This window comes from Nycticebus coucang, chromosome 10 (assembly GCF_027406575.1).
Source record: "Nycticebus coucang isolate mNycCou1 chromosome 10, mNycCou1.pri, whole genome shotgun sequence".
Classification (NCBI taxonomy): Eukaryota; Metazoa; Chordata; class Mammalia; order Primates; family Lorisidae; genus Nycticebus; species Nycticebus coucang.
Genome location: NC_069789.1, coordinates 79,352,608 through 79,365,351, shown reverse-complemented (window position 1 = coordinate 79,365,351; position 12,744 = coordinate 79,352,608). Strand labels below are relative to the sequence as shown.

At 44.7% G+C, this 12,744-nt stretch overlaps 1 protein-coding gene across 6 annotated transcripts in view; it reads right to left on the bottom strand.

The window, feature by feature from the left end:
* RGS8 (regulator of G protein signaling 8) overlaps positions 1-12,744 on the bottom strand; it is a 42,058-nt gene that overhangs the window by 19,069 nt on the left and 10,245 nt on the right. For 2 of the 6 annotated variants that reach the window (XM_053605745.1, XM_053605746.1), the window contains exons 2-5: positions 11,301-11,414; positions 10,146-10,219; positions 5,475-5,576; positions 4,587-4,651 (exon numbers count right to left, since the gene is read on the bottom strand). In XM_053605745.1, the coding sequence (XP_053461720.1) occupies positions 4,587-4,651; positions 5,475-5,576; positions 10,146-10,219; positions 11,301-11,306 (247 nt within the window). In that variant the 5' untranslated portion in view covers positions 11,307-11,414. Of the gene's footprint in view, positions 1-4,586; positions 4,652-5,474; positions 5,577-8,114; positions 8,244-10,145; positions 10,220-10,335; positions 10,802-11,300; positions 11,415-11,854; positions 11,932-12,744 lie in introns of those variants that run through there. The other 4 variants (XM_053605748.1, XM_053605747.1, XM_053605749.1 and 1 more) reach the window with 4 other exon arrangements.

Genomic DNA, 12,744 nt, shown 5'->3' with positions numbered 1-12,744 from the left:
ACCCCAAAGTCTTCATTTCTTATGAGCTCCCAGCAGATGCTGGCAGTGCCCTCCTTGAATCACACTTTGGGTAACACTGTTCTAGAACCTTTTGGCTTGGAGAGGCATGTGAGGAGGGCTATTGCAGGAAGTGGAAGTCTGACTATTAAACTGTTGTAGAACTACAGGCCATTTAGATGAACAATCTAAACATTACACGAGCTGATAATTTTAATATTTGTTTATTTATGGGTGTGTGTCGGTCTTCCTGCTCTGATGCCGTGTGGCCAGCCCATTATATTTTTATATATCTCAACCATTAACTCACAGGGGCTAATTTTTAAAAACTAAAAGCTTCTTTATTGGTCTCCTTTTCTCAGAGATAGATAATAACTCTGCAAATGCAGAAAGCTCTCAATTGTACCATGCCACTAACCTAGCATTCCCTGGGCCTGGCGGGGACAGGTTGGCACAATCCCTCCATGCTCCGTGCAAACAACGGAACAAGGCTAAGTGAGGTGCTTGGTCTCATTTCACCTTAACACGGAAATGAATCGGACTTTTATGTTCTAAAAAAAAAAAAAGGACAGAGGAAGGAAAAGAGGAAGGAAGGAAGGAAAGAAGGAGGAAAAGGGAAAAGAGAGGGAGGAAGAGAGAATTGACTCAGGACTCAGCGTTCTACAATAACCTGGACAAATAACAAGTATATGCCTGAACCCCATGAGGAATAAAGACAACGACACACAATTTTGTGCCTGCTCTCCAGCTACCTGTCAGAAAAGATCTTCCACAAACTAAGAGCTTTCACTTTCAGAAAGACTCCTGCATGTGCACGTATGAGCGTGTGTGCACACACATCCTCGAGGGCAGATTTCATGTCCGACTTACAGACACCAAGTCTAATTGTTACTGGATGAACAGAAAGGAAAAAGTGGCCAAATTAACACACATTAGAAATCCTTCCCTATTTAATGAAGCCATCAGTAATTTTAATTCCATCGTTCATTTGTTTAAAAAAAAAAAAAAAACTTAGCGAGTAGTCACTGCCCATACCTCTGTGGGTAATCCTCTCGCTTTGTTCTGAGATTGTAACCAAATATGATTGGAAATAAAACTGCTCCAAATATTTGCCTTCCAGATTTTTTTAATTCTAAGGTTTAAAAAATAGCAAAGTTGCTTTCTATTTGCCTCAGGCTTGAGCCCATGCATGGTCCGTTGAGAAGGCACTCTGCCAAGGAGCAGAAAAGCCTTACAATACAGACACTTCAGCCCCTCTTCTGGCTGCTGGAGCTGGTTGGGCTATGAAGCAGTTTTACATAACCCTGCAGGCAGCCCTGAGTCAAACCACCTGCCATAGGTGACTGGTTCTTGCCCAGCCACGGTCTTTGCTACAGACAGCATCCTAGAAGAAGGGGGTGGAACTGGGTCCAGCTTCCAGTATATTTTACTCCAGATCTTTCATTGCACAGATGAGGAAATAGATTTTCCAAGAGACTGAGGGATTCCATTCAGATCACCCAGCTATCCAGTAGCAGAGCTGAGTCAAAATCGAGAACACAGATTTGACTACCAGCCAATTGATTAAACTCTCTAAAGCAAAAGCAGCTCTTCTGCTCCAAGCTCACTTAAGGCTTCTAATATTGATGAGGTGCAATATAAGAAGAGCACTGAAAGCCAGAATTCTATTTGAAATCGTCAGCTTTTCCAGAGGCATTACCTACTGCATAGGCAGCACACTGTATTGCCTCTTGTGTTGTTTGCATTCATGCCTGTCTTCTCAGGAGGCTGCATCCTCCTCCAGGGATGGGCTGGACTTTGTTCATCTTTGTGTACCACCCTCCACATACGCAGCTGCTTACCATAGGCTTTGTACACAATGAACATTCAGTACATCTTTTTTAAAATAAACGAGTGCCTAAAACACCCAACAGAACAAAGATAGCAGAGACACTCTATCAATTAAGAATGGGGGGGAAATAATTATCTGGATTTTCTAAAATAGAAAACTTAGGAAAGACAGATGCCTCGGTGTGAAGAATGGTCAGGGAGTGGATTCTAAACTAATGCACATTTTTCTGGAGACCAGTTATTCAGGAATTCTCTACACTTTACTTCTTAGGACATTTTGTTGTCTTAATTGAAAGCTCTGTACACCTCTGATAAACACTGTCCCTCCTAAGGGACCAGCATACGGGCAATCCCTTTGGAAAAGCTTAATCAGCCCTAATTGAGTCATAATGCCAACCGAAATTAATTAGACTTTTAGAAGGTTGTCAACACCATTCAAGGTAACCTGGCTCTGACTACTCTGCAACTGTCACAAGGGAGTCAATGTTCAAGTTCTAAAAGCCTAAAATTCTACCAGTGACCCTGAATAAAGTTCCCTTTCTTCTCAAAGACATTCACTCCACTGGCTTTTTGTTTCCAGACTAAACAGAAATAAAAACAGAACATCAAGTCCAAGAAGGATCATAAACTTCAACATTCAAAAAGCATCTTTCTGCAGTAATTTTACAAAGAAGCAATCTGGTGTCAGCTTGTAACCCTTTATCAGAATCCTCATCTCAGGAAAGTGTCATTGCATTCCTGGAAACTCAAAGCGTCTTTGACAGAAGCAAAACCAAGCGTCTTCGTCTAAAAGTTATCAAATCAAATAAATAAAATTAAACCTCTTAAATCTCAGGTCTTCTTCTGCAGAGATCCAAATGTACCTCAAGCTTCCGGCCACTAATTTCAGCACCATAAACTCTGTCCATAATGGCTGACTCTTCAAAACTAGCAGCAAATTTTGCAACCTTATTCTCAAGGCACATTTATTTTGCATTTGATAAATAAAAGTATCATTTGAAAACAACAACGACAACAAACAACCCTATCCTTACAAAACACCTTCAAGTAGAAAACCCCAAATCCTCTAGAGGTGTCCTCTTATTAAGTTGCTCATATGCAGGTGACAGGTAGCAACCCAGTATATTCTTCCTGATTTTAGAAGGAGGAAACAGCCTCAGGGACTTGAACTGAGTCAATTGTGAGGCTGAAATAGAAACCAAACTTCAAGATGACCTTGAATCAAATCCAGCCAGAAAAGAAGGCATCGATTGGCAGTGACACTTGCTTAGCCTAATATGACTCCAGAAAGTAAGTCAGAATAGCCTCATAAAAAAATAAAAAAAATAAAAGCCTTACTGTCAAATCCTAAATATTGTCATACATATGCCATTACCTTGGCAACTTGGCCACATAAGCTTGCTGTTTGGGGTATGGCCATATGTTACATATGCTGTAACTGTGCTGCCTTATTTTCCTTTCTAAGTGCAATCCACAGAATACTAAAATGACTATTTGTCTCACGAAATTACTTGCTACATACAATATGTGCTTATTCTTAGATTTTGCATTTCATGTTAAAATGTATTCAAATGCATTTGTCATTAGAGTTAGGGATATAGTTGGAAGGAACTGCTCATCAAATTGAAAGCAAAATCACTTCTAAAGACATCTTTTGAAGACCAAAAGTGTCCATCAAGACCACCCACTACCTAAGTAAGGAAGTTGAGTTGGAATTTGAGAATACAAGTCTGATTCCCACCCTGTGCCTTTAACCCAATTAGACCAAACTATGTCCCCCAATTAAGTGGGAATAATACTTTGAACTAAAGGGTGGTGCCTGTGGCTCATGGAGTAGAGCGCCGGCCCCATATACCGGAGGTGGTGGGTTCAAACCCAGCCCTGGCCAAAAAAAGAAAAGAAAAAAAAATACTTTGAACTAAAATCAGCCCTTCTGCTCCAGATCAATTAGGGCTTCTAAAATTGACATGATATATTTAAGAGGTACACCGAATGTCTGTTTGAAACCTTCCTGTCTCCTTAGAACATGCCTCTTTCCCTCACCCTGCTCTACCCCACCCATGTATTTAATGCCTCTGAGACTTCAAAGCCCAAAGAATTTTGGCTTGTTCATGAGGAGGAAAAAGCAAGAGCTGAAAATTTGGCTGACATCACATTGCCTTCTTCACACCACAACACACACAACTATTTCATGGGAAGCAAAAGGCATTACAGACAAGGCAGGGAGAAGGGAAGAGGAGGAACAACAGAAGTGGTGTTCTAATAAATTCATACCCAGGCAGAAGTTTAGGGATGCAAAGCAGCTAGGGTAGTAAACCTTCGAAATAAAAAGCAACAAGAAAACCTGAAACTCTCAACTCAAGTGAATAATAAAATGCACAGACTAGTCATTTGAGTGACACAAAGCAAAAGACTCTCCAGAGCTTTGGGATGAGGTAGTTCAATTTCAATTTCATCAACAAGCTCTGTGCTGGAACACAGATGCTTTCCTTCACAACTGAGCCCATCATTCCACACCCCTAGAACATGAAGGCTTCTTGGGAGCATGTGTGGAGCCCAGAAAGAAGGGTCTCATCCAAATGCATTTAAATTATCCATTTTCTTATCTCTACGCTCATCTAAGCAGGAGGCTCTATGAAGTCAGGACCCACAGAGGTCTGTGACATCCAGCACAGTACCCGGATCATGGTAGGCATTGGGTACATCTTTTACTAAATGGGTGATTTCCCATGCCATGATGTGACCTGAATCCTACTTACACTTGTGGGAGAGAAGCACGTCAAAGGAGTCTGCCCACCTCGTAGCTTCTTCTGTGGATAGTCTCCTGGAAAAGAAGAAACATCTCTCTTGACTATTTCTGAAATGACCTCCTTACCCTCAATGATCATTGAGATTTGCTCAGGAGAACAAATTAGAACAGTTGGGAGTGAGTGAGGACCATATCTGGATCCCTGAAATTCTGTTGCTGTAAATGTTTATATTCTTAAGTCACTGATGAGAATACCGCAGGACTGAAATTCAGAGAATTGACTAATTTCTTTAGCTTTCAGTCTAAAGAAAAGCTAAGTGCATGATTTAATGATGTCAAAGTAACAATGGAAAGAGACTAGTCTTGGAGTCAGAAAATGAGGCTCAGCCCCTGACTCCATCCTTTCCTGTCACCTTGATTTCTGCACCTCCACAGTGGGGACAGTGATGCCCAATACAGCGCTGTGTGGGGGTTGAATGAGGTGACGTCTGGGACATTTAATACAGAGTAGGTGCTGAATCCAGATTATCTGAACATAAGCATATTTTTAGAGTCAAGTTTGAACGTTATGTCCAAATTGGGAACTCAGATTGACAATGAAATAGAACCAAGAAGTATCCTTCACCGCCCACGGCTTTATGCATGATGGATGATATGGCTTTCTCAGGAAGAAAAGGAGGCTTCCCATTCAGAGATCACTAAGTCACACATTTTGAAAAGGAAAATAAACATTCCTATTGCCAGGTTTCAGGGATAGTAAGAGGAATTGCCAGCAGGCAGGGATTTATTGTCTGTGGCTCCTCTGGTCAGCAGCTCACTAGAGAAGCCAGGGTTACACAGTCTCGGCAGGCACCCCACTGTGGGCACCCTGGGAATGCCATGTGGCCAAACTACTCACTTGAGAGCACGGTTGGGTTTGTCGGGAAGAATAGCTGTGAAATCACTACACGAGTCTGACTTGTGAGACAGGCATCCCAGTCGAGTCCTCATCCCTTTGTTCCTGCAACAAGCACAGGGTAGAAAGACAGAGAAACTGTCATGATCAGAGCTGTCAGCTCTATATGGAGCCCCTTGGAGCTGCTGCTGCAAGAGCCAGTGCTGCCCCCACCCCTCCTCCCTGAAGACTTTGTGAACAAGAAGAAAACACCTGCAGGATTGCTACTGCAACAGTCATAGGCACCCTACCCCACCCTAGAGGCTTAGTGCTTTTTAAAGGTGACACAGCAAGTTAGTGATAAGTCATTGAAGGTCGTTAGCTTGGAAGAATTTCTAAATTAGGATTCTCTGTAGGGAAAGGAAATACAATGATAACAAAATAACAATCTATATTTTGCTTTTCCACAAGGAGGGCTAGGTAACAGCAGCAGCAGGAGCTCCTGACTGCAAAACCACAGAAGAAGTACCCACGCGGAGAGCAGAGGGATGTTTGCAGAGGGCAGGGTGCATATCAGAGAGCCTCAGAGCACAGACAAAGTATGGGGCCTCAAGGCAGGTTCATCTGACTGAGGCTCTCCCCTTGCTCCCACAAATCGGGTTATATACCTGAATGACTATGGACCTGCAAGAATCGATGCTTGCAGATGAGGAGAATAGCAACTGGTACAATCTCAGTGACTTTACCAACCAATGTCCCCTTTGTCATTTCTTACATAGTATACTTGCTTAGTGAAGCTCTTGTATTCCTATTTATATTATGGCTTATGTGAGTAAGCATAAATTTTTAACATGCATATTTAAATTTCTCGCATTCTTTTTCTTACTTTCCAAAGGACCCATATAATGACATTAGGCATTTTAAATACTCATCTGTTTTGGAGGCGCCAATGAAAAATTACATTAATTTTACATTAATTTGCCTCCCAACATTCACCTCTGTTTATCTTTAACCAGGAATTGACAAACTATGGCCCCACAAGGGTGCCTGTTTGTATAAAGTTTTATTGGGATACAACAATATTTGTTTACATATTGTCCAAAGCTGCTTTCAACTGCAAGGGCAAAGTTGGGTAGTTGCAATACAAACAATATGGCCCATAAAGCTAAAAATATTTACTCTCTAGCCCTTGATACAACAAGTTGGTTGGCCCCTGACCTTTAACCAAGGCAACTCCTCCATGTTGAGGGCAAAGGTACGTGAAAAGGTTCTACTATAATCAGATCAGGAGCTAAGAGTGACTTACACAAGGGAAGCACCTCACATTTAGAACAAAAAATTGCGTATTTTGCCAAAGAAATAGCCCTAGAAGATAGCATTCTCCATATAGAAAGGAAGTCTCTCCAGCCTGGCTCTCCTCTCCTCTTTTTCACAAATCCTAGGGCTGGGCAGAGATTTTACAGGTCATCCCATTCAATCGCTTGCTTTTACTTCAAATGGCTTTTCATCCCTGGTAATTGTCTTTGTTCACAGGCATCTTATCCAACAAATGACTATTGGGATGGTGTTATATTTGGCAGGGATGGACAACATTTGTATTCCAAAGCACATCTCTGAAGAGCCTGTCAGCACGGGAACATCCAAGTTTCCAGAAATATCCTTCTCCTGCAAAAAACTGGCCCTGTGCATCCCCTACCCCCACCTGAAATCTCAGGCAGGCCGAGTTGTGAAACATCTATCCCATGGCACTTCCAAATACTGGCTACAGCCATTGTCAGTCTTAAGACAGTGAGCATCTTATGTGTCCATCTCTCTCACAGATCACAGGGGGCCTGACCCCAGCCTGTGCGAGCAACTGATTAAGGGCCCTTGAGTCATCATATTCTATAAATTCAAGTAAGGGTCCTGCTCAGGCCACACCACAGGCCAGAACCCAACTTTTGGAAGTTGGTTAATTCCCTGGGGCCTCGGTATCATTAGTCAAAACAATCAGGTCCTGTGCCCAAAGAACAATTAAGAGGACTTTCAAAAACTGTAAATCCACAGAAGCCATTTAACAAGGTTTAGCTGGGGACATTGTAAAGGGTGCTACCTGTCACCCAGACAACTGCAATTCTCCTAATTTGCAAAAATCTTCAACAAAATATTCTTTGGAGCAAATGGGTTTTATTATTCATTTTTCTAACTTATTCATTTCTCAACTGAGACCTTGAGTCATAAATTTCTTAGTTAAGTCTGAAATAATGGGAACAGAAACAAGAGTCAAAGGTTGAGATTATTTAAAACAACAACAGCAGCAAAACAAACTAGCCTTTTCCTCATCTGTCTTCTCTCCACAACCCTTAGCCCAGTAAACTCACAGAGGTTCCTAAATGGTTCCATACAGGCTCAGGCACAGTCTCTCATCCTACCCCATAAGTCGCTGCCAAGATGTTCCACCATTCAATGGGAGGGGTCCAAGCTAAGGCAGGTTCTGCTTGCAAGGCCACAACGTTGCAAGCACACAAGCAAGGACAGCGCAGTCCATGCAGGAGGCTGGGGACAGAGGCAAGTGGACTGCATATGGGCTGAGAAGGCGTGGACAGGCTCAGACGGCAGGAGAGGCAGGCAGGTGGAGAAAGGGGGACAGGACCAGGGTCAAAGAACAGGTCATCCATCCGTTACCTGCGTGGCATCAGTAAGGCAGCCATACAGGCATCCGCTTATGGTTAACACTTGGGCTGGTTTGCAGGGACGTCAGGGCAGGAAATAAGACTGCGGGGCTCAGGGATCTACCCTTCCTCGTCCTGTCACCTAAAATCAAAGAATCTGCAGTAAGAGGAGCCACCCTCTCATCTTGCTGTATTACATGTCCTCTCAGATGGCTGGCTGCCAGTGTGACCCCTCCCCGCACACACCCCAGTCCCCACAAATGTCCGCTTGACTTTAGCAAGGGCCAGGGAGCAAGGATGGACAAGGTACAAGAGCAAATTATTGGGTGGCTTCACACTGCTGGCTGGTGGTCAGGAGTGTTCACTTCCCTAACCACTGGCCACCAACAAAGTGGGACGTGTGCCTCAGGAGAGGCATGGGCCCAGCAAACCAAAAATGACTGCTCTCTTTCTCTTAGTAGAGTGGGGCCCAAGTGACCAGCCAGTGGGGGGCCGAGGTGGGGGGGGGTCAGCACTGCCTCCAAAATGATGTGTTCGGATGCTGCTCTGAGTCTCACCTCCCTCCAAGGCACCTGTCCCGGTGGGAGGGTGTGGAGACTTAGGAAGGCAGGAGTGGGAGGGAGGTGGGAGTAACTCCAAAGAAGGATTGTCAGGCACCGTCACTTGCTCCTGTGCAGGGATGGCAGGCATAGGCTAGAGAAATGAATATGCAAGTCACCCAGTCTCACCCATATGGAGGCCACATGGCCTTTCTCAGCCTGGGGAACTGGCCCACTTTTGACCCAAAGCAGGGAGGACATGAGGGTGGAGGGAGAGGCAACATTGAGGCTGAGGCTGATTGACTTATAGTCTTCTTCTCCTGAGGGTCCCATTCTCAGTGCTCCAAACCCTTTGTTCCCACAGAAGAACTCTGATACGGAAAGACACATGAGCAGAGCAGCCTATCCATAAAGGGTTCCCCCAGGGAACTCTGACACCAAACATAGAATCCATTTGAAAAGAAACCTAATTTAGATAGATAAGACTCCTATGTGAGCTACACCCTTTAAATTATTTTTATATTACCCTGAACATTTCACAAATACTTCTTTAAATAGTTTCTCTAATAACACTATAATTAGTAAAATAAAAAGATCGCTTTGTTAAAAAAAAAATTAGTTAGACTTTGGGTAAAGGTTCATCCCCATGGATGGATTTCCTGGCAGCAGGGACATTTCCTTGGTATTTGTCCTGACCAGACTTACATCTGCATGCCCAGAAGTCAGGAAATCTAAATGCTTTGCGCCTGAAAGTACCCCTGTAAGGCTATAAATCATGTTTGGGCCACCTAAGCCTTATTTTCTCTCACTGTGGGATCTGGCCCCAGGGCTTTCTATTTTCCCACAGTTAAGTGGGAAAACAGAGACTGCTAAATATGTAGACCACAGGCAAGGTCATTTGGGGCAAGGGGTCACCCAGCCTTTTGTCCCTCCCTTGTCCCTCCTCCCATCCCACTGCCAGCCCACACTGGCTGGCCCATGCTGTTCAGATGCCTGCCTCTCTCTCTTCCAAATCCAGCACGGCCCAGATTGACCCTCAGACCCTCTACCACTCCTTCGATTAGCTTAGCTTTGGACTCCCCTAAATGAGGTTCATCAGGACACTCCGCCCCAGCCACCTGGGCCATCCCAACCAGGCCAGCAACTTGGGGCTCTTACCCCACTTGGCCTTAGACTTATGCAGGGGCAGAGTTAGGGGTTACCCAGAGCCCAGGAAATTCCAGGATGTGGCTGTACCCACAGTGCATGTGCCCCCGTAGGTGGCATCAAGTCATAGGTGACTCTGGGGCAGACTGGGACATGATGGAAAGAGAGGATACTCAAGGAAAAAAACAAAGGTTAAAAGCAAAGAGCAAAGATGTATAAAAAGGAGGAGAGAAACTAAGAGCCTCAGCGGGGAGAAAGCAATCAATATGCATGAAGAGGCAGGTTAATTAAATATGGATAATGCAGTCAGTGCACACAGACCTCCGGAGAGGAAAGAGGAAAGCAGAAGCAATACTCACTGTCTTTGGCCAGTCCTCATGGCCTGCGGGTCTTTGCCAACTAGATGATCAGAGAGGCTGCGGGCTATGGAGCTCTGCAGAAAAAGTAGACCTTTCTTTTAGTAGTCAAATCCTTGGCGGGCGGAGGGTATGTGTGCACGAACACACAGGTGCACCCGCACACACACACATGCAGGCATGCACAACATACCTCCCACCACTTGAGCCAGGCAGCGAGAGGCCCTGCTGAAAGCTCTTCTCTCTGCTTGTCACATCCAGTAAATACCGAAGCAGCCTACACCCAGCGGGCAGCAGCTCGGCTCCCAGGCACAGTCTGCACACCCGTCCTCATTGGCAGGATGCAGGAGGTGCCCCTGAGCAGAGCTCAGCCTCACTGACCTGAAGCTCCTCTGCTTGCAGCTCAGGGAGAAGTCCCCACAGCCCTCAGCTGCCTCCCTCCACACCCAGAGGCTGTACAGGGGGCAGCAAAGAATAAGTATTAACTCTTTCCAGCCACCAGAGAGCTGAAAATCAAGTGTCCAGGGGCCTTCTTCTAATGAGCCCCACTGCTGGCTGAAGGTTGGCTGCCACACAAGGGCAGGGAGCAGAAAGATCCTGCCCCAGACAGCTGCCGACAGCAGGAGCCACACTGAATCAAATCTCCTAATGAGCCAGGAGGAGGGGGCCTGTCTTGCTGGGTGCGATGTGATGTGATAAATGCAGAGAGCAAGAGAGCTACGGGGCAGGTCACACATCTAAATTCCACCCCCTTTCTCCCAATTTCTATTGTGCTGCACTACCAAGCCAAACCACAGGGTCCTGAAATCAGCCCTCGCTGCCACAGCTCAGCTGTCCCCCTTCCCCACAGAGGCATCCCCCCAGCCCATCTCCACTCCCACTCCCTACCAGTGCCAAGCACACCACACCCCACTTCTTAATGAGAAATTTCCACCTCCTCTGCCTCCCCAAACACGCATATTTCCCACTCTGTGCACTTGCCTCTCACCTGGCTTTTCCTACAGTAGAAGCTCACCTCGCTCCCTCATCCATCACCTAGCAACTTCCCCCTACTTGCATTTGTTAGGGAGTGAGACTTTTCCCTTTGTTCTGCCTGATCTGCACATTATCCCTATTTTTCAATCTATCTTTTCCATTTTTTCTTCCAAACCTCCTTACCCACATGGATCTTCACACTGCCTGCTTCAGTTCCAGAGGGAAGACTCTCTGTCTGTTTGCCCTAGTACAGTGGTTCTCCAAGTGTGGTCCCCAGACCAGCAGCGTCAGCATCACCTGGAAAAGTATTAGAAATATCCAAATTCTCAGATTACACCCCCAGACCCCAGACCTACACAACCAGAAACTCTGGGGACGGGCCCAGCCTTCCAGGTGATTGTAATGCGTGTTACAGTTTGCAAACCATTACCCTGGGGTAAAATTTGCCTTCTTATTATGACCTAGGTCTCTAAGGCTGAGTCTACACTCCCACTCAGGAACTAGTTCCAAATACACCTAGCCTTTGCTGCAAGTCATTTATAAAATCCAGAAGGCAGCAGAAATCTTTACAGAAAGTGATGGCTTTCTAATGATGCTAATAGATTCCATTCATTTAACATTTTTTTAACGTATAAAGCATTTCCACGTAGTGTCACTCAACAATCTTGCATCACAGAAAGGGTGTTATTATTTCCATGTTACAGATGAACAAACAGAGGCTACAAAAGATGAAGTACTTTTTTCAAAGTGACACAACACACGTGAGGCAGCCCAAGGACCAGAGCCTGTGTCTTATGACTCTAACAGCAGAGCTTTTTCTACTACGTCATACTGTGACCCAGTCTTTCTGGGCAGATCTATTGGTGCATAATCTGTATTCTCTCAGTGAAGTGGTTCTGCCGCAACTACTCATTGCCTGATGAGAGGATGAAATACAAATTCTGATGCTGCCTCCACAGTGACGCATTGCCTCTCTTTGATAATGTCCACTGTGCCCCTCTGTTAGGGAAAGGGAAACTCGTATTACAAAATGAGATGCAAAGGAAAAGTTCCCCATTCTTTATGACCCCTGTCTTCAACTAGGTTGAGCAGAAAGAAAATCCTTCCCTTCTGGACATTTTCTTAGTACTACGAGAAACAGGTACACAATAAATAGGTAAATAAAAGCCCACTGACCAGCACTTTCCTAGTCTCAGATATGTTTATACCATAAAGTGATTCCACGTAGCTAATGTCCAACAAGCATTTAATATAGGCTGGACATAAAGTTCGTGTGTAATTTACTATGTTAGACCATTTTAAAATTGCACACGAAATTTATGTCCACCTTGTATATGCCAGTCACCAGATGAAACATTGCACTTGAGCTATTTTATTTAATTCTCACAGCAAAATTACAAGGCTGACATTTTTATCATCCCCATTTTATAGGTGAAAAAATAGAGACCAGTCATTTATAAGCGGCAGAGCTGGTGTCTGATAATACACTCAATGCTCCCAGACTTGGTTCTGCTTTACTTTAACACAAAGGCAGTGTCATTATGGAACAGTTTTGGGGGTTTTTTTGCAGTTTTTGGCCAGGCCTGGGTTCAAACCCGCCACCCTCGGTATATGGGGCTGGCACCCT